Source organism: Chiloscyllium punctatum, chromosome 12, assembly GCF_047496795.1.
Source record: "Chiloscyllium punctatum isolate Juve2018m chromosome 12, sChiPun1.3, whole genome shotgun sequence".
Classification (NCBI taxonomy): Eukaryota; Metazoa; Chordata; class Chondrichthyes; order Orectolobiformes; family Hemiscylliidae; genus Chiloscyllium; species Chiloscyllium punctatum.
In genome coordinates this window covers 22,298,459-22,320,924 of record NC_092750.1, presented here as the reverse complement: position 1 = coordinate 22,320,924, position 22,466 = coordinate 22,298,459, and the positions used below count along the sequence as shown (strand labels likewise).

General features: G+C 40.8%; 1 protein-coding gene across 3 annotated transcripts in view; it reads right to left on the bottom strand.

Moving 5' to 3' along the window:
- The window catches only part of glt8d1 (glycosyltransferase 8 domain containing 1), a 35,137-nt gene that overhangs the window by 2,555 nt on the left and 10,116 nt on the right, over positions 1 to 22,466 (bottom strand). For 2 of the 3 annotated variants that reach the window (XM_072582075.1, XM_072582076.1), the window contains exons 2-9: positions 17,747 to 17,802; positions 15,444 to 15,542; positions 13,000 to 13,186; positions 12,769 to 12,883; positions 8,489 to 8,573; positions 7,913 to 8,025; positions 1,433 to 1,599; positions 649 to 761 (exon numbers count right to left, since the gene is read on the bottom strand). In XM_072582075.1, the coding sequence (XP_072438176.1) occupies positions 649 to 761; positions 1,433 to 1,599; positions 7,913 to 8,025; positions 8,489 to 8,573; positions 12,769 to 12,883; positions 13,000 to 13,186; positions 15,444 to 15,542; positions 17,747 to 17,762 (895 nt within the window). In that variant the 5' untranslated portion in view covers positions 17,763 to 17,802. Of the gene's footprint in view, positions 1 to 648; positions 762 to 1,432; positions 1,600 to 7,912; positions 8,026 to 8,488; positions 8,574 to 12,768; positions 12,884 to 12,999; positions 13,187 to 15,443; positions 15,543 to 16,662; positions 16,713 to 17,746; positions 17,803 to 22,466 lie in introns of those variants that run through there. The other variant, XM_072582077.1, reaches the window with a different exon arrangement.

The window sequence follows — 22,466 nt, the reverse complement described above, 5'->3', positions numbered from 1 at the left end:
ACTAGCATGTCCTTTGGGACCTGCACTGGATCTCAGTTTTTCAGTCAATACATGTTTATGAAATAATTAGATGAAGGAATTTAATTGACAGCACTAGCTTTTGGAAGTGTAATAAGTACTGTAGATGGCAGCGGGAAGGAAAATTGATAAATTAAGTGACCAGCTCAATGTGTGGGAAGTGCAAGAATATTTAACTTGGACTCATGATATATCAGAGTATTTTATAAACTGTTAAGTGCTAGGAACTGTGAAGAAGCAAAATGATCTAGAGACATGTGTACAGAAACCTTCAAAAGCAGTGGATATCAGCCAAAGAGTAAAAAAGGCTGTCAGATTGCCAATTTGGTCTTTCAGTCTCTATTGTTAGTTACAAAATTGTTGCCTGTATCAGCCTGCTTTACCAAGTTAAAATCAAGATGAAATTAATATTTCCTAATAGCATTTGCAAATGGTTTCCCTTGGACAAGATTTATTTCATAGATAACAAACACAATGATTGGATTATATAAGGGTGCTCAGCTATGATGCCAGAACCAGGGGACTAATCCAAGCTTTGTTTAACGAAAATATTAGCATGTATGATAATGATTCAAGCAGTTTCAGCTACATTAGACTATATTTATTTATTAAATAAAGCTGAACACTTACCAAGATGCCTCACATGCCATAATGGATCAATTGAAGAGTATTGTTTATAGAACACCAAGAGCATGGGGGGTGTTGTAACACTGCCAGCCAGAGCACCACCATACAAGTTCTCCCTGTAAAGAGTATGAGATATGTAACTGTCAACTCCAGGTTGCCTTTGGAGATGCAAGAAGTGTAAACAAATACTTAGCAGAGATACTCTTAGACAAATCCAACAATTTCTTCATGACACCACAAGTAACATTTCTAAGTTAGTAAATATTGAATTTACATTTTTTCTTGTTTGAGAAATAAATCCAAGATGACTTGAATGAAATTTCAAATTGAGTTAATTAATACAGTTCTAAAAATTTCTACATTCAGGGTTTTTGCCATGGAGTGCTCAGCAAAGGAAAGCCCTTGGAGCTGTCAGCTTTTCCCACAGCTCCGTTCATGCCCAAATTCAAAATGGAATTGCTATCTCTGACCCACCATAAGGAGCTGCCTGTCTGCACTGTTCAATTGTGGGTGCAACTTTACTGGCCTTTGTTCCCCCCCCCCCTTGCATTTTAAGTCCCGGGCTTCCCCCAGACATACTTAAGTCCAATTTCGGTAAGGCCAACTATGCATGCACAAACAGTAATCTAATTATCAACGTTAGGTAGTGACATCGATCACCCAGGTGCAGACTCATTCTGACTTGGGGAACATCTGCTGCTGATAACCAATGTCATATTTTGAAGGGCCAACTACTGTTTGCCTCATGCAAGATGCATAATGCAAGCAGATATCTGTATCAACTTACACTACATTGATTTCCATCCACCTTTCAAGCTGCTCTGTGATGTTCTGCTGCTTCCACTCGGTGAGGTTAGCTACAAAAACACCAGGATTAAAGGAGCATGTGCTTGCCTTCATACCAAGTTTCCTAATGGTTTCTTTGTTATAATCAAGGAATCCCAAATATGTGTTCTAGAAAATATGAAAATACAATTAATGAATTATCATGATTTTTCTTTAACAGTACTATTTTAGTAACCCAACCTTGGTTTGAACTGTAATTCTGGATTAGTGGTGCTGGAAGAGCACAGCAGTTCAGGCAGCATCCAAATAGCTTCGAAAAGCCCTTCATCAGGAATAAAGGCAGTGAGCCTGAAGCGTGGAGAGATAAATTAGAGGAGGGTGGGGGTGGGGAGAAAGTAGCATAGAGTACAATGGGTGAGTGGGGGAGGGGATGAGGGTGATAGGTCAAGGAGGAGAGGGTGGAGTGGATAGGTGGAAAAGAAGATAGGCGGAAAAGAAGATAGGCAGGTAGGACAAGTCCGGACAAGTCAAGGAGACAGTGTTGAGTTGGAAGTTTGAAACTAGGATGAGGTGGGGGAAGGGGAAATGAGGAAGCTGTTGAAGTCCACATTGATGCCCTGGGGTTGAAGTGTTCCGAGGCGGAAGATGAGGCGTTCTTCCTCCAGGCGTCTGGTGGTGAGGGAGCGGCGGTGAAGGAGGCCCCGAAACGTCGATTTCAAAGCTACTTGGATGCTGCCTGAACTGCTGTGCTCTTCCAGCACCACTAATCCAGAATCTGGTTTCCAGCATCTGCAGTCATTGTTTTTACCTCGTTGAACTGTAATTCGCTAATTGAGAAATAAAGTGGCAGACAAAAGTAGTTTCTAAATGTTCTGATGTTAACACAGTTTGCCAAAGATATAAAAGAATGTGGGACAAGAGCAAGTATTTGGAATTAGGTCACAGATCAGACATTTCAATGCATAGCAGGACAGGGTTAATTTGTGAATGGTCTCTTGTTCCGAGATTCAGTTTATCTTCTTTTCGTTGGCATTTATGCCTCAATAAATATGTCTGAACCAATATCACTGAAACAAATTATCTGGGGCTTTATCATTTTGCTTTTTGCTGAACCTTATTATGCACAAAGGGGCTGATATTTCAAGAACACCATGCACACACAGTGAAGTTGTAGTGTGCTCCATGAACTATATTGGGCTGAATCTTATGTTCTTCTGGCTGTGTCAAGTTTTTTGGAGGTTTTGTCAAAGTGAGGCATAGCTGATTCTCTCACTGTATTGTACCAAACTCACCTCTTTAATTGCATATGACACCCCAATGGTCAATTTCTACTCCATGTTACCACGCACTGTTCTCAGAATCAACTCTGCACTCACCGATATACTAGAATTCTACAGCACCCTCAACTGAATTGACAACTTGCTGCAGTAATCACCATGCCATTTGTGAAAAGCATAAAAGATGACATGAGTTATTCTTGATGTTGAGATGGGCCTCACAGCACTTGTCATCCTGATTTTACCGCTCATCTTGCCATAGCTCCCATTGCTCAGATCACGATATGATTCTGCCCATTATTTCTTCCATTTAAAATTTGATTTACAATTGAAATTCTAATCATAAATAATATATTTGCATTTTAACCAATCAAGTAGATGGTGATTAAAAAGGAAAAATGTGTATTAGAGTATACATTCATATCATATTGAATTGTTTGCAATGGATAGGATACAGGCTAAACATATGTATAAAATTCACTCATAGTGTATAAGTATAGAAGATAAATCATTATTGGTGATTGTTGCCTGGACATAGCTCTCTGATGTCTCTACCACTTTCTTTATTTTATGGCACTTCCTAAAGTCTAGCTGTCATAATATCTCCATACATGCGCAATGCCAAATGCTATTTATAAATACTCTTACGAAATGTGTTGGGACGTTTATGGTAAATTTCCAACAGCCGATGGTGAAGTGAGAATAAGATGCCAATTGCGTCCTTTATTTTAGAATGAATTTACATATTTCAACATTACAAATATTTAGATAGAAGGGCAGATAACATCCAGTGTCTTAATCTTTTACTCGGTTCGGTTTATTTATCAAACATAACATGACAAATATTATGATCCCAGCTGATGTTATTACTGGTCAGATCAGATCCCAGACTGAACCCTGGCTTTAAAGACCATTTTTAAATTTGTTTTGACTTCAACAAAAGCTTAAACATATCCATGCAATGCTGCAGATTTTGTTTCAAAAATAAAAGAGGTTTATCAAAAAAAATTAAGATAAAATGAAATAAACCGTAGTATCTACATATAACAGAAATTCAAAAGGTTTTTGAGCACTGAATATAATCTCTTTAATCCCAAAACATCCCTTATAAATTGTAAATAAGGATTCTGGGTAATCCAAGATAGGGGACTGGAAAAAGTTGTGGCTATAAGAGCTGCTCATTTTTTTGAGGTATTTCAGGTGTTGGAGTTTTGGTTATGAAAAAGAAGGAAGCATACTCAAATAAGTATGCTGTTTTGGAAAAAGTAGGGGTGACGTATTCTCAGGGGAATGTAGCACGAACATTAAAGTTTCTAGTATTGAGACTGGCTCTAATGCAATGAGGGGCATGTCGGGTTCCAAGAAATAATTGTATTAGGGGACTCCCTAGTCTTAGGCACAGACAGATGTTTCTGAGCCCAGCAGCAAAAAATCAGAATGGTGTGTTGTCTCCCTGGTGCCAGGATCAAGGATGCCATAGAGAGGGTGCAGAATGTTCTCAAGGGGAAGAGGGACCAGCAGGAGACATTGGAACCAATGACTTAGGAAGGGAAAAGGATGAGATTCTGAAGGGAGAATATAGAGAGTTCGGTGGGAACTTAAAAAGGAGGTCCATGAGAGTGGTAATATCTGGAATACTCCCGATGCTGTGAGCTAGTGAGGGTAGGAATAGGAGGATAGAGCTGAAGAACTGGTGTATGAGAGAAGGATTCACATTTTTGGATCATTGGAATCTCTTCTGGGGATGAATTAACCTGTACAAGAAAGACAAATTGCACCTAAATTGGAAGGGGACTATTATACTGGCAGGGAGATTTGCTAGAGCTGCTCAGGAGGATTTAAACTAGTAAGGTGGAGGGATGGGACACAGGAAGATAGTGAGGAAAGAATCAATCTGAGATTGGTACAGTTGATAAAAGAAGTGAGTCGAACAGTCAGGGCAGGCAGGGACAAAGCAGAGAACAAGGTAGGACTGATAAGTTAAACTGCATTTAATTCAATGCAAGAGGCCTAACAGAGAAGGCAGATGAACTCAGGCATGGTTAGGAACATGGGACTGGGATATCATAGCGATTACAGAAATGTGGCTCAGGGATGGACAGGACTGGCAGCTTAATGTTCCAGGATACAAATGCTACAGGAAGGACAGAAAAGGAGGTAAGAGAGGAGGGGGAGTGGTGTTTGGCACTTTTGATAAGGAATAGTATTACAGCTGTACTGAGATAGGATATTCCCGGAACTACATCCAGGGAAGTTATTTGGGTGGAACTGAGAAATAAGAAAGGGATGATCACCTTATTGGGATTGTATTTTAGACCCCTAACAGTCAGAGGGAAATTGAGAAACAAATTTGTAAGGAGGTCTGAGTTATCTGTAAGAATAATAGGGTGGTTATGGTAGAGGATTTTAACTTTCCAAACATAGACTGGGACTGCCATAGTGTTAAGCGTTTAGATGGACAGGAATTGTTTGAGTGTATACAAGAAAAATTTCAGATTCAATATGTGGATGTACCTACTAAAGAAAACTTGATCTACTCTTGGGAAATAAGGGAGGGCAGGTGACTGAGGTGTGAGTGGGGGACCACTTTGTGGGCAGTGACCATAATTCTATTAGTTTTAAAATAGTGATGGAAGGTAAAGGGAAAGCTAGAAAATGGGAATCCTTCAGAACTGCAATAACAAGAGTCCAGAAACAGTTTATTCCTGTTAAGGTGAAAGGAAAGGCTGGTAAGTGTAGGGAATGCTGGATGACTAGAGAAATTGAGGGTTTGGTTAAGAGAAAGAAGGAAGCATAAGTCAGATATAGACAGGAAAGATTGAGTGAATCCCTAGAAAAGTATAAAGGGAGTAGGAGTGTACATAAGAGGGAAGTCAGGAGGGCAAAAAAGATAGGTTTGGAAAATAGGGTTAAGTAGAATCCAAAGGAATTCCACAAATACATTAAGGACAAAAGGATAACTCGGGCGAGAAGAGGGCCCCTTAAAGATCAGCAAGGCTGCCTATTTGTAGAACCATGGAGGGGTTGGGGGAGGAGGGGAACGCGAGAGATACTAAAGGAGTATTTTGCATCAGTGTTTACTGTGGAGAAGGATATGGAAGATAGAGAACATAGAGGAAATAAATACTGACATCTTGTAAAATGTCTATATGACACAAGAGGTGGTGCTGGATGTCTTAAAATGCATAAAGGTGTATAAATCCCCAGGACCTATCAGGTGTACCACAGAACTCTGTGGAAAGTTAGGGAGGTGATTGCTGGGCCCTTTGCTGAGATATTTGTATCACTGATAGCCACAGGTGAGGTGCTGGAAGACTGGAGGTTGGACAACATGGTGCCACTATTGAAGAACGGTGGTAAGGAAAAGCCAGGGAACAATAGACCAGTGAGCCTGACATTGGTGGTGGCCAACTTGTTGGAGGGAATCCTGAGGGACAGGATTTACATGTATTTAGGAAGGCAAGGACTGATAAGGGATAGTCAACGCGACTTTGTATGTGGGAGATCGTAAAATGAACTTGATTGAAGTTTTGGAAGAGGTAACAAAGAAGATTGATGAGGGTAAAGTGGTGAATGTGATTTATATGAACTTCAGTAGAGCATTCGACAAGGTTCCTCATGGTAGACTGGTGAGCAAAGTTAGATCTCATGGAATACAGGGAGAACTAGCTATTTGGTTACAGAATAAAAACCAACCGAACTGCAGGTGCTGCAAATTTGAAATAGAAACAGAAGTTGCTGGAAAAGCTCGGCACGTCTGGCAGCATCTTGAAGAGAAATCATAGTTAACATTTCTTCACAGATGGTGCCTGACCTCATGAGCTTTTCCAGAAACTTGTTTCTATTTGGATACAGAACTTGCTTCAAGATAGAAGATAGAAGATAGGAGATGGTGGAGGGTTGCTTTTCAGACTGGAGTCCTGTGACCAATGGTGTGCCATAAGGATCGGTGCTGGGTCCACTGTATTTCATCATTTATATAAATGATTTGCATGTGAACATAGGAGGTATGGTAAGTAGGTTTGCAGATGACAGCAAAACTGGAGGTGTCGTGGACAGCGAAGAAGGTTACCTCCAAGTACAATGGGATCTTGGTCAAATGGGCATTCAATTCTGGTTTCCCTGCTATGGGAAGGATGTTGTGAAAGTTGAAACGGTTCAGAAAAGATTTACAAGGATGTTGCCAGGGTTGGCAGATTTGAGGTTTAGGGAGAGGTTGAATAGGCTGGGGCTGTTTTCCCTGGAGCGTCAGAGGCTGAGAGGTGATCTTATAGAGGTTTATAAGATCATGAGGGGCATGGATAGGATAAATAGACAAAGTCTTTTCCCTGTGGTGGGGGAGTTCAATACTAGAAGGCTTAGGTTTAAGATGAGAAGGGAAAGATTTAAAAGGGATCTAAAGGGAAACATTTTCACACAGAGGGTGGTCCGTGTGTGGAATGAGCTGTCAGAGCAAATGGTGGAGGCTGCTACAATTACAACACTTAAAGGGCATTTGGATGGGTACGTGAGTAGGAAGAGTTTAGAGGGATCTGGTCCATTGCTGCAAACGGTTCTAGATTTAGGTTATCTGGTCAGCTTGTACAAGTTGGACTGAAGGATGCTGTTTATTCTGTGACTGTAGTAGTGCTGATGTGAATGTACTTGTTCAGTTTAGTCTTAACTAATAATGAAAATTTAAAGCATAAGGACTGAACATAGCAACATGTGAAATAGAAGCAGTAGGCCATTTAGCTCATTGAGACCGCTCCCCCATTTAATTTGATAATAGCTGATCCACTTCAACACCATTTCCCAAACTACCTACAGAATCCTCGCTATCTGCCATATCTAGAAAACCTGCATGTGAGGCTTAGCAATGCAATAAGTTCTGACCTATTTAAGGAACCTCAGATGCATGCTTGTTGTGAACCTATCCCTTTTCCAAGTTGTAGGAAAGTTGATTGGTTAAGAGTGGGGAAAATAAATGCTCCATTATAATGGCTCAAATGGATGGTATCAATATTCCAGATTGAATAATCAGATTCCTTGTTCCACACATCATATCATTGAGAATGTCTGACCTTCACTACCTGTGTCTTGAAATTAAATCAAAACAATGAAATATAATTCTTAATAGATTTCAGTCAAATTTAATGCATCACATATGATACAACAGATGATCAATGTTCCAAAGAGCAAATTCTACACTACATGTTAAATACCTGACTTCCAGCACCTCTAACCAACAACTTTGAAGATACAGAATCGCAATCTTCAGAAAATGCTGCAGCATGACCTGCCTTCAGCTCAGTGTCATAAAGTTCACGGATATCTCCTAATGCACCAGGTGTAAGAGAAAAATAAGTTCAGCTCACATTTGTATCGTGTTTCATTAAGTTGAAATGTTTCAAAGTATTCCAAGTAATAAATTAATTTTGGAATGCTGCTTCATTTATAACAAGTAAATTTAGAAGTTTTAGTTTGTGTTATGACTATGAAAAGACATTTTATGAAAAAAATTACTTGAGTAAACTACCATCATACATTAATGTAATTGATGGAAATGCAATTGCTATAATTTAGTTGCCTAAAATAAGGAAATGTAATGGTTGAAAATTAAAACAGTTTGAAAAATTCTCATATTAGAAATCCAATGCATGGTATTAGCCATTTCACTAAATCATAACAAAAATAAAATGAATTATAATTAAAACATAATTTATCCATGCAGCGATCTGTCTGTTGACATTTTTAAGCTATGTTCAGATGTATACAATAGAAGCAAAGCAAAAGCTTACCTTGCACAATCACATCATCATCCAGGTAAATGACTTTCTCTGTGCCAGAAATCAAAATAGGTAGATAAAACCTTGCAAAAGTCAACTGGAAAATAATGATAGATAACTGATCAAGATATGGGATTTAATATTCGATTCTACTTTAGTTGTAAAATGATCTAAGTTTACAAAATACTAGCAAGATGAAATGTTTTCTTTTACAATTAATTTCCTGGCAAGTATAGATACAATCTAATCTTGACTACTATTCTAATGTTAGATTTGCACTAACTACATGCATAATTATCCAACGTGCCCATAAGATGGAAGACAGGAAAACACAGGTGAGGAAATATGAAGTAGAATGCCAGTTATACAGTAGGTATCACTCAAAGACTCATATCCATAAGGAGTAACAATGTCAGCAAACTTAAGTCATATCCCTGGTTTGCATGTCTGTGGCAGCTGTGTGCAGATTTGTGAACTCTAACTTCCAGTAAGTCCATATCTGCTGCTTGGTACTAGCTTCCACAAATGACAGTGGATGCTGGCTCAGCTGTAAATTTAAAATCTGCGAGGCACACTTTTCTTTCATTAAGCAAAGGTATTAAAGAGTATGGACCAAAGGCAGATATACAGAGTTAGGCCGCAGATCAGCCATGATCTCATCCAATGATGGAATAGGCTCGAGGGGCTAAATAACTTTCTCTTGTGGCCATATTACCAATCTCATTGTATGTTCCCAACTGAATTGCCATTGCCAGTGTTATTCGGCGGCTGGGAAAATTCAGAATAGATTTTAACCTCTCATATTGCCTCAAAGCATCTTGGATGCCTGCTTATTCTAAGTACTGTCAAATAATTGACTACGTCATGCCTCTCAGAGGGGCAGGTGTGTGTAACAAGAGTCACATACAAGGCACTGATTGGGTGGGATGCTCTTTGGGAGGTCGGTGTGGACTTGATGGGCCAAATAGTCTGCTTCACTGTTGGAATTCTATCCTATGATCAAGAAGCCCTAGCAAAACTAGAATCCATAGGTTTGGGGGGGGGGGGGGGGGGGGGGGCGCTTCAGGCCATCTCTGGAGGAGTTTCTCAGGGTAGTATTCTAGATCCAATCTTCAGCTGCTTCATTAAGGACCTTCCCTTCATCATAAGATCAGAGATGAGCATGTTCGCCGATGATTGCACCATGTTCAGCACTATTTGTGACTCCTCGTACTGAAGCAGTCCATGTTCAAATGCAACAAGACCTGGACAGTATCCAAGCTTGGGCTGACAAGCTGAGTTGAATTGAATTTATTGTCACGTGTACAGAGGCACAGTGAAAAGCTTTGTCTTGCGGGCAATACAGGAAGATCAAATCGTTAAGTAGCACAGATATTAAATAATAGGTAATCAGCAGCAAAAACAAAAACACAGGTACAGGCGAATATTAAGAGTTTGTGAGTCCATTCAGTATTCTAACAGTATGGTAGAAACTGTTGCAAAACCGGCTGGTCAGGGTGTTCAGGCTTCTGTACCTTTTCCCCAATGATAGAGGTTGTAGAAAAACATTGCCAGGATGACATGGATCTTTCAGAATGCTGGCAGCATTTCCTCAACCGCGGGCCTGGTAAATGGATTCTATAGATGGGAGGTTGGCTGTTGTGATTGTCCGGGCTGAGTTCATCACACTCTGTAACCGTCTCCAATCTTGAATGGTACAGTTGCCATACCAGGTAGTGATACATCCAGACAGAATGCTCTCGATGGCGCACCTATAAAAGTTGGCAAGGATATTCACCATCATGCCAGATTTCCTCAGCTGCCTGAGGAAGAAGAGACGTTGTTGGGCCTTTGTAACCAGTGCATCCACATGAAGAGTCCAAGAAAGCTTGTGGTGGATGACCACTCCCAAGAGCCTGACATTCTCCACTTGTTCCACCTCTTTGCTGTTAGTGTGTAGGGGGGCAGGCATGAGTAACATCCTGCCAAAAGTCAATAATAAGTTCCTTGGTTTGGCTGGCATTGAGAGCTGGGTTGTTCTCAGTGCACCATTTTTTCAGGTCTTCCACGTCCCGTCTGTCGTCTGTTTCGTTGTCATCTGAGATTTGATCAACTATGGTGCTGTCATTAGCGAACTTGTAAATGGCATTAGTCTGGTATTTGGTGATGCAGTCATGGGTATACAGTGAGTACAGTAGGGGGCTAAGTACGCACCCCTAGGGGGCTCCAGTGTTGAGTGTTAGTGAGGATGAAATATTGTCCCCAATCTTCACTGATTGTGGCCTGTGGGTCAGGAAACTGAGGATCCAGAAGCAGAGAGTGGGGCTTAGTCTGAGATCACTAAGTTTAATAATCAGTCTTGAGGGGATAATAGTATTGAAGGCTGAAGTGTAGTCAATGAGTAGGAATCTTACATAGCTGTTCCTCGTATCAAGCTGATCTAGGTGGAGTGAAGGGCAAGTGATATGGCATCTGACGTGGACCTGTTGGTTCGATAGGCAAATTGGAATGGGTCAAGAATAGTGGGGAGGCAGGAGCTGATTAATGCCATGTCCAGCCTTTCAAAGCACTTCATGACACCGAAGTTAGGGCCTCTGGGCAGTAGTCACAGGGATGATGTTGGTCCTCTTGAAACAGGCAGAGAGAGTGGCCTGCTGCAAGAGAGGTTGAAGATGTCTGAGAAAACCTCTGCCAGTTGATCTGAGTGCACGGCCTGGTAGTCTGTAGGGTCTCATCGCTTTCCTTGCATTCAGATGAAGGAAAATTGATCTGACCTCTGATGCTGTGACTGTTGGGATATGTTAGTTAAGACTTGTCGGAATAGGTGCTACCTCTCTGCTGAAATTATGCTCAAGGCGAGCATAGAAGGCGTTGAGATGATCTAGGAGGGATGTGTCATTACTATCTTGCACTCTTTTTAGAATCCGTGATGTCATTCACTCCTTGCCATAGGCACGGGGTCCCTCCGTCTAGGTCTCTAGTTTGGGTCTGTATTGGTCCTTGGCTGTCCTAATGGCTCTGCGAAGACCAGTCTTGGATTCCATATATTTGAGTGAGTCTCCTGATCTGAAGGCGAAAGTGAGGAGTGCAGATGCTGGAGATCAGAGTCAAGATTAGAGTGGTGCTGGAAAAGCACAGCAAGTCAGGCAGCATCAGGATGAAGGGCTCCTGCCCAAAATGTCGATTCTCCTGCTCCTCAGATGCCGTCTAACTTGCTGTACTTTTCCAGCACCACTCTAATCTTGACTCCTGATCTGAAGGCCTAACGCCTAGATTTTAGCAGGTTCTGTATGTCCTGATTCATCCAGGGTTTCCTGCTGGGGGACACTTGGATTGACTTCCTCACTATGGCAGCCTTTCACATCCTTGCTGATAAAGTCCGTGATGGTGGGGCGTACCCATCCAAGGTACCCGCAGACTGTTTGAACATGACCCACTCACCCAATTCCAGACAGCACCGGAGTTAATCCTTTGCCTCCTCCAACCAGCACTGGATCTGTATCCGCAAGGGGCAAATGACATTTGTGCCACAGAAATACCAGGCAATGACATCTTCAAAAAGAGACAATCTAATCACTGCTCCTTGACACTTAATGGTGTTACCATCAGTGAATTCCCCCACTATGTACATCCTTGGGGTTGTCATTGACCAGAAACTCAACTGGACTTGTGTCATAGTGGCTCAAGAGCAGGTCAGAGGCTTGGACTTCTTTAACCAGTAATGCACCTCCTGATTCCCCAAAGCCTGTCCACCATCTACAAAGCACAAGTTAGCAGTGTGACAGAATACTCCTCACTCACTAGCAGCTCCAACAACACTCAAGGAGCTGGACAAAGCAACCTACATCCACAAGCATTCACTCCCTCCACTACTGACACTCAGTAGCAGCAATGTGTACTATCTACAAGACATACTGCAGAAATTCACCAAAGAGTTTTGAACAACACTTAACAAACCCACAATCAATTCTATCTAGAAGAACATGAATACCAGATATATGGGAACATCACCACTTGCAAATTCCCCTCCAAGCCACCAAACATCCTGAGTTAGAAATATATTGGTGTTCCTTCACCGGTGCTGCATCAAAATCCTGGAATTACCTCCCAAAGGGCATTGTGGGTCAACCAATGTGGATTGCAGTGAATCAAGGAAGCAGCTTACCATCATTTTCTCAAGGGCAACTAGGGATGGGTAATAAAACACTGGCCAGCCAGTGATGTCCACATCTCACGAGTAAATTCAAAAAAAGGACCTCCTCCTACATTTCATATAATCTATTTATTGGTACAAATGCAATGCAGATACTCACTGGTTTTATTTCAGTTGAATCACCTTCATCTTGTACTTTGCCTTTCAGAACACGAGGATCAAATCTAAGAATTTTATGCTTTATACCCATCAGTTCTTCCTTCTGAAGCCAAGTTCTAAACCAAAATTCAAGATTAATTACAATGATTTTATTTTAATCTCATATTAAATCAAGTGTAGAACATAAACAGATTGGATTTTTTTGCAAAAATTAACAATGACACAAGCCTACCTTAAATGGTCAATGGTGTCATTTGTCGTAACTACATAAAAGATCACATTTGACTTGGTGTTACTATATATACTATTTATAGCTGCTATTACGCCTCCAAGTCGCTCCTCCACAGCTGGGATCAGAATTGGAATCTCTTCACCAGTTCTCTCTTGTGCAATCCTCCGTACTCCATTATATTTTGAATCTAAAATGTAAAAATTGAAGTACAAAAGAAAGCCATTTACAAATTTACGAGCAGTGTTAAATTTCTTCAATTAGCTGACAGAAGGCAAAAGCGGATACTGCAAGGTTTGTAGCTCAGGTTGAGGTTTAGGGTGTAGGTTTGCTCGCTGAGCTGTAGGTTTGATATCCAGACGTTTCATTACCTGGCTAGGTAACATCATCAGTGGAGAACTCCAAGCGAAGCGAAGCTGTTGTCTCCCGCTTTCTATCCTGGGACAGGCTAAGCAAAGACATGCCAGAGAATTCCTAGAGGCCTGGCACTCCAACCACAACGCCATAAACAAACACATAGATCTATCAACCCCTCAGAAAACGAACAAGAAATGATATCACCACAAACCCCATTCAGGACAAACATATAAATAGAAAGCAGGAGACAACAGCTTTGCTTCACTTGGAGGTTGCCACTGATGATGTTAGCTAGCCAGGTAATGAAACATCAGGATATCAAACCTACAGCTCAACGAGCAAACCTACACCCTAAAAGTGGATACTTCTGGTTTCTTAAAAACTTAATTGTGACTACCACAAGAACTGGATGTTCAGAATGAGAATCTAGTCAATTATGATCCTTTAAAAAATGTCAGGAATTTGATTATAAACACAACTTTATATTCAAGGTTTGTGTAAAGATTCGTAGCTCGGAGCATAGCACTCATTCATGGACTCTTATCAACAAGCTCAGTGACCTGGACCCAATATACTGGCCACAACAATGAACAACCGGAAGCAGCAGAAACAGAACCAAAATAAATTCCAGATAATGCAGTACAGCAGGCTTCACAGGAAACTCCATAGCACTGAAGATGTCACCCAGACAGGGGACAAAACATCTGCAAATCAACGTCCCAGCTTGGCATACATACTCACAACCACGACAACTTTCTATTTGATTTTACCAGGACTTTAATTAATGCTTTCATTTTCTATTGATTTAAACATAAAATAACCATTAATGAATAAATGCTAGATTTAGTCATTTAACAGATGTTCAGCAGGTAAGTAACAGCACTTGTTTTATTTGCTTTTATATAAAAGATGAATGTTGCCCTTGAACTGAGGGGCTTAACAGTTCATTTCAGACAGTAAATACGAGTCAACCACATTACTGTTGGTCTGGACGCACACATTGATCAGACCAAGTAAGGATGGCAGAATTCCCTCCTGAAAGAACATTAGTGAAGCAAATGCGTTTTTATGCAGTAGGTGTCATGGTCACTATTACTGAGACTAGGCTTATTAATTGATTCATAAATTCCAGATTTATTAAATAAATTCAAATTCTACCAATTTCTATGGGTATCTGAATTACTAATTCAGTGACATTAGTACAACACCATTGTCCCTGCATTTGTTATGATCAAATGAATACAAACTTGTTTTTCCCTTTGCTGCGGAAGCCAGGCAAGAAACTATTATGAACAAAACTGATTCTGAGAGCACAATTTGTCAATGTATAAGATATTAAAAGATAAAAATCAGCATTTATTACCTCTTTACAGCAGTTAAAATTATTCATGAGTATTTTAACTTGTACTTGGCAAAAGCCTACCTATCTGATGTTAAATAGGGAGGTGATGGCTTAGTGATGTCATTGCAAAATTATTAATCCAGAGACCCAAGTAATATTCTGGAGAATCTGGATTTGAATCCCACAGTTGGTGGAAGTTGAAGTCAAAAACAAAATCTGTAATTAAATGTCTAATAACAAACCATGAAACCATGGTTGACTGTCAGAAAAAAACCCCCACAATGTCCTTTAGGAAAGGAAACAGCCATCCTTAGCTGGGATGTGACTCCCATCCCAAGCAGTGTGGTTGACTCTTAACTGCTCTCTGGGCAATTAGGGATGGGCAGTAAATGCTAACCTAGCCAGTGACACCCACACCCTGCGAATGAATAAAAAAAATGCAAGGGGATTGCAGAATAGCTAACACTACTTCTATAATATATCTACTATTAATATGTATGCTTGTCAAATTAAATTAGACAGTAACACAAAGTAAATATCACATTTTTTGCAACAACCATTCATTTGTTTCACTTACAATATTTATTATGTATTCATAATCAAACATCCATTTTTGAAACAGGAAAACAAATAAACAGATGAAGACTCCAAATAAAAACAGAATCCAAAGGCAAATAGGGCATTGATGCTTACAAAACTTAGCTGTGTGAATGAGCTGGAACATAGATTGCTAAATGTTGCTGCTTACCTGAATTCTCCTTCCTCAATAGGTCATTAGCATTGAATAGATTATGGTGCATAACTATCAAAAGCACAATTGCAACAAGCAGAATAATGAGGATATGAGCTGGAAAAGAATAAAAGATTAAGAGATTAAAGTATTAAAAATAAATTTCATTTATTACATATTTCTCCTCTATAAATTTCACTTTCATTCTGCAGGACTTGTATTAAGATGCAGTTCCATGATTCATTGATTAGTCTAGACAGTGAGTGACAATAAGATTTAAAATTGTGACATCATCATTGTCAATCAAATTCTTCCCATATTCCTACATACAATGCTCTCTTCAGTGACAAGATAACAGACTGTGACCAGGATTAAAAACTCTATCAAGCAATATTTCACCATTGTAAAGGAGTGGTGAATCCAATTACAAACCACTGTAGTATGATGAATAACTCATCATCATCCAAGCCGATAACACTTGGGGTCTCGCCAACCATACATGATGTAAATACACCGATGTGTTTGCTCACAGGTCACTGTGCGGAGTCTAAACCAACTTTGTATAAGGGATTGTTTATTTGTTATTTAGTTAAGTCAAAGTTATGCTCATGTCAAATATTAATTTTTGACTAATTAGTGGTAGACAGACATTGACTTTTTAAAATAGATTTAGGACCAGAGCAGCCTCCCCCAGAACATATTATAGAGATGGCCCGGACCACAACTTTTATTTTATTTTAAAGGCAAATAGAAGGTGCTACATTCAAGATAGGATTCGATAGAGCCACCCCTAAGCTTTAATCAACTACACTTAGTTTTGTTGCATTTTAATTGCATTGTAAGAATAAAGAATCAGTATACCCTTATATTGTTGACATACTTAACAAGACAGTGTATTATTTAGCCACTAATCATCAACTGTTTCAATATATGCAGCATCCCTTAAACACACCCTTTGGTAAAGTGCAATACAGCAAAACAGTTATTATTATCACATGCTGTCTCTCTCAGTAGAAACAATCTACCCCTTTTGATTTCCAAGAAGAAAACCCTCTAAGTCTTCTATCTAGCAGCAAAGAGAACTCTAGCTGTCTGCTCCAGCAACTAACTAATAAAACAACCCTTTGAAAGCAAAACCATAGTCCTCAGCGTCTGTGTGAGCCTGATCCCACCCACTCATGATTCTTTTGTCTTATTCAAACAAAAATCACCCAGAAAGAAATCTAAATCTATTTACAAATTTCCTGTTGGGAGAAGACATCTCAGTACCACTGTGACAAAATCCTTCTGCAAGAAAAAACAGGACAGAACATATCTCTTAATGGCAGATTATCGTCACAATAAATAGTTTTTAACTGAGACAAGGACACTGGACCTAATAAATGGCTGACAATTTTCATTACTATATCGACCACATTCCACACTTCTGGGATGGCTGAGACAATAAATATTTGGACAGCTTTTTTCTTGTCTCATCAAAAATTGAAATTCATAATATATTTCTACAGAACAACAGTTTAATCCAAATGTAAATGCTTGGGTAAAATATCTTGATCTAAAGATGACTGTGTAGATGTGAATGAATTACAGTTATCTTTTGGAATATACAATGGCTATTTGAATATCTCTTGGCAATTAGAGATAAATCACATGACCAACCCCAAGCTTTGACTGTATATTTGAAGTTGAGTTTCCAGAATGTACCAGCAGCAGTGAGGAAGATTTTCTCTCTATTTATGTTAATCTAGTTTGGCACCATGTATGCTGAGTTTGATTTCACCTATATTCCTACAAGGAGAGGGAAAACTTTGAATAGATTTCAGTTTCCACAGAAGTATTTCCAGAAGAAGACATCACCTTCAATCTTAAATTGCCCAGCTAAGGACCAAAAGGCCTTAGGTAGCTACACAAGACCAGACAGCCAACTATAACCAATGAGCTCTTATTTATCTTTTTAATTCTTATTGAATCATAACATGCCAAAGATAAAGACAATCTCTTACTCCGTTATTTGTACTTCTTGCATGTTTGGTTTGAGTCAGTACACAAGTTGTGAAAGCTGAAAAGGACTTACACATTTTTCATATTTTTACCTGGGTGGGTTTTAGCACAGTCAAATTAAGCTCTTGTTTAATTCGAGAAAACCTGCTGAGCTATATACATATATGTCTTCACACAGACAGGTATACAACTAATTGGCAATACATCCTTCTAAATTTGAAATCTCTATTACAATCAAATGAGAAATAGGAAAAAAAGAAGGGAAATAATCCACCCCTCAAGTCATAAGAAGATAGTTATTAATAAAGACCCTTGCATACCTTTCCTGAAAGGCATTTTGACTTCCTGCCACAACTTCAGTTCACATCGTTTAGATCTAGAAAATGAAGCAAATGATCAAATGTAAACTTAAAATAAAATTAAATGATTGAATGGACTCACCTACATTATTGGATTAGTGGTGCTGGAACAGCACAGCAGTTCAGGCAGCATCCAACGAGCAGCGAAATCGACGTTTCGGGCAAAAGCCCTTCATCAGGTTTTTCAGCATCTGCAGTCATTGTTTTTACCTTGTTTTCACCTACATTATTTATCTAGTTGCTTAATTTACTAGCACTACTCTATCAAAGTCATATATCCAGAAACTACATATTACAATGGAAAGTATACAACACAAATAATCCCATACAAAAAAAGAAGAGTAATTGCTTGGCTTGTTGAATGAGATGAGAATCTAGATTAGAGTGGTGTTGCAAAAGCACAGCAGGTCAGGCAGCATCTGAGGAGCAGGAAAATCGATGTTTCAGGCTACAAAACTATATTCTTTAGACCAGCTAATCTCCTGTGAAGATAATTCTTTAAAATTGTACAGAAACTGAAATAAAATAGAGGATATATTAATTTGATCAATTATTATTCACTGGGGAGAATAGAACTTGTTTGTTTGGTCCATAAAGTGCAGATTTGGAGAATGAGAAAATTTCAGTGTTTCATAACTTTGTTTTATATTTTCAGCATATGGAGACCTCTGCTTCTTTTTCAGAAAATTTAAAATGTATTTTTATTTTTAAATGTCTTAAAGCAGTGTTGTTTGTGTCTTGCTTGTAACATCTTATGGTGTATATAATCTGCATAGGCATTTCACTACACAAATTATTTCCATTCAATATTCACTCATTACGAGCCTTTCTGCAGACGGAATATGATTCAATGACATGCACAATTAGGCAATAAAACATAAAGTTTCCTGAAACCAGTTTAACTCCTGGCTATACTGTTATATGAGGTAAAAACAATTACTGCAGATGCTGGAAATCAGATTCTGGATTAGTGGTGCTGGAAGAGCACAGCAGTTCAGAGAGCATCCAAGTAGCTTCGAAATCGACGTTTCAGGCAAAAGCCCTTCATCAGGAATAAAGGCAGTGAGCCTGATGCGTGGAGAGATAAGCTAGAGGAGGATGGGAGTGGGAAGAAAGTAGCATAGAATACAATGGGTGAGTGGGGGATGTTATACTGTTGACTGCTCATGTTTCAGACAACACCTCATTAACAGAATAAACAGTAATTGGATTAGTGGTGCTGGAAGAGCACAGCAGTTCAGGCAGCATCCAAGTAGCTTCGAAATCGACGTTTCGGGCAAAAGCCCTTCAGAATAAACAGTAAAATAAATAAAGGACAGAAAAAGAGTGGCTATGAGAGGAAAAGAGAGAGAGGGAAAGAATGCCAAGTGAGTAGAACTAAACATTACATGCCTTAGGAGGGAACAAGATTTCAACCTTAGTCTAAACATCATCTTCATTGTGATATGTGGCACCACTAACATGATAAATTTGACTCAGGACAAACCTAGAGCTCAAAATTGAGCATGATGACTCAAAGCTATGGCCATTGTCTGCAGCAGATTTATATTTAACCACAATATATAATCTAAAGATTTAGCATGTCCCTCAATTACCTACCAAGCTAGATTCAATGAAGAGATGCAGGCCAGCACATAAAAGCAAAATAGTATAGATGCTTGAAACAGATCCGAATCCTTATTTGTGTCTCTTTCCACAATTCAGTGAAGGTTTTTCCAATCTTTTTTTGTGTTTTTGGGCAGGTTAGTATGCCAAGAGCACCAGGCATATATAAAAATGAATGGCTGATCTGGTGAAGCTGCTAAACAGCAGAAGTAGCATGCAGAGCAAAATGCTCACACAATCAGTGGATCAGATCAAAACTCTGCTATCCTGCCACATTTGGTCATGAATGGTGATGGAAAATAAAACCAATTACTAGACTACATATTACACTATATTACTGTATTATAGCCAAGTTTGCAGAGAACACAACAAAAGGCGAGGTGGCAAGTGGTGATGGCGACACAAAAGGTCTGCAGTGAGATATAGACAAATTAAACAAGTGGGCAAAAACTAACAGATAAAATATACTAGGCAGAAGTGAGGACTGCAAATGCTGGAAACCGGAGTTTAGATTAGAGTGATGCTGGAAAAGCACAGCAGGATAGGCAGCATCTGAGGAGCAGGAAAATCGATGTTTTGGACAAAAACCCTTCACCGGGAATAGAGGCATGAAACCTCCAGGGTGGAGAGATAAATTGGGGGGGTGGGGGGATGGGGAGAAGGCAGCAAAGAGTACAATAGGTGAATGGGGGTGGGGATGGAGGTGATAGGTCAGAGGGGAGGGTAGAGCGGATAGGTGGGAAGGGAGCTCGGCAGGTAGGACAGGTCATGAGGACAGTGCTGAGCTGGAAGGTTGGAATTGGGATAAGTTGGGTGAGGGGGGGTGGGGGGAGGAGGAGGTGAAATGTGGAAACTGGTGAAGTCCACACTGATGCCTAGGGGTTGAAGTGTTCCGAGGTGGAAGATGAGGCATTCTTCCTCCAGGCATCAGGTGGTGAGGGAGCGGCGGTGGAGGAGGCCCAGGACCTGCATGTCCTCGGCAGAGTGGGCGGGGGAGCCAAAATGTTGGGCCACAGGGCAGTGGGGTTGAGTGGTGTGGGTGTCCCGGAGATGTTCCCTGAAGCGCTCTGTGAGGAGGTGTCCAGTCTCCCCAATGTACAAGAGACTGCATTAGGAGCAATGGATACAAGAAATGACATTGGTAGATGTGAAGGTGAAATTTGATGGATGTGGAAGGCTCCTTTGGGGCCTTGGATGGTGGTGAGGGAGGAGGTGTGGGCGCAGGGGAGGGTGCCAGGACGGGAGGGTGGTTTGTTGGGGGGCGTGGACCTGACCAGGTAGTTACAGAGGGAACAGTCTTTGCGGAAAGGGGTGGAAGGGAAATAGATATCTAGTGGTGGCGGAAATGTTGGCAGATGATGTGGAGGTAGGGTAGGAAGAGGTGTAATCCAGGTAGCTGTAGGAGTTGGTGGGTTTTTAAAAAATGTCAGTGTCAAGTCAGTTGTCATTAATGGAGATGGAGAGGTCCAGGAAGAGGAGGGAGGTGTCAGAGTTGGTCCAGGTGAATTTAAGGTTGGGGTGGAATGTGTTGGTGAAGTTGATGAACTGCTCAACATCCTCACGGGAGCACGAGGTGGCGCCGATGCAGTCATCAATGTAGTGGAGGAAGAGGTGGGGAGTGGTGCCGGTGTAACTACGGAAGATGGACTGTTCTACGTAGCCGACAAAGAGACAGGCACAGCTGGGGCCCATACGGGTGCGCATGGCTACCCCTTTGGTCTGGAGGAAGTGGGAGGATTCGAAGGAGAAATTGTTTAGGGTGAGGACCAGTCCAGCCAAATGAATGAGAGTGTCAGTGGAAGGGTACTGTTGGGACTTCAGGAGAGGAAGAAACGGAGGGCTTGGAGGCCCTGGTCATGGCGGATGGAGGTGTGGAGGGATTGGATGTCCTTGGTGAAGATACGGCGTTGGGGGCTGGGGAAATGGAAGTCTTGGAGGAGGTGGAGGGCATGGGTGGTGTCTCGAACGTATGTGGGGACTGGGGGGATATGACAGTATCGAGGTAGGTAGAGATGAGGTTGGTGGGGCAGGAGCAAGCTGAGACAATGGGTCGGCCAAGGTGTTCAGGCTTGTGGATCTTGGGAAGGAGGTAGAATTGGGTGGTGCGGGGTTCCCGGCCTACGAGGTTGAAAGCTGTGGATGGGAGATCTCCTGAGGTGATAAGGTTCTGTATGGTCTGGGAGATGATGGTTTGGTGATGGAGGGTGGGGTCATGGTCGAGGGGGCGGTAGGAGGAGGTGCCTTTGAGCTGGTGTCTAGCTTCAGCGGTGTAGAGGTCAGTGCGCCAGACTACCAGTGCATCCCCTTTATCTGCTGGTTTGATGGTGAGGTTGGGATTGGAGCAGAGGGAGTGGAGGGCTGTGCATTGTGAGGGTGAGAGGTTGGAGTGGCGGAGGGGGTTAGACAGTTTGAGGCGGTTAATGTCTCAGCAGCAGTTGGAAATGAAGAGGTCCAGGGCGGGTAATAGGCCAGCGCGGGATGTCCAGGTGGAAGGAGTGTGTTAGAGGCGAGTGAAGGGGGTCCTCAGAAGGTGGGTGGGAGTCCTGATTGTAAAAGTTAGCTTGGAGGCAGAGGTGACGGAAGAATGTGAGATTTGCACTTTGGCAGGAAGAAGAAAGATGCTGAATATTATATAAATTAAGAAAGACTACAGAAAACTAAAGCATAGAGGGACTTTGGGAGACTTCATCCATGACTCCAAAAAGCTAGCATCCAAGTTCAGCAGGTAATAAGAAAGGCAAATGGAATGCTGGCCTTCTTTTCAAAAGGAACAGATTATAAACATGGTGAGGTTTTGCTAAAATTATATAAGGTATTAGTCAGACCACAGCCGAACAGTTTTGGGCCCTTTATCTAAGTAATGATATTCTGGCATTGGAGGCAGTCCAGAGAAAATTCATTAGATTGATACCATGTATGGAGGAAATGTCTTGTGAGAATGGCTGAGTAAGTTGGGCCTGTACTCATTTAGAATTTAGAAGAATGAGAGGTGTGCCTATTGAAATATACAAGATATGCAATATGTGAGGAAAAATTTTAGTTAGTTTGAAAAACCGAATTTGAACAATTCTAAAGG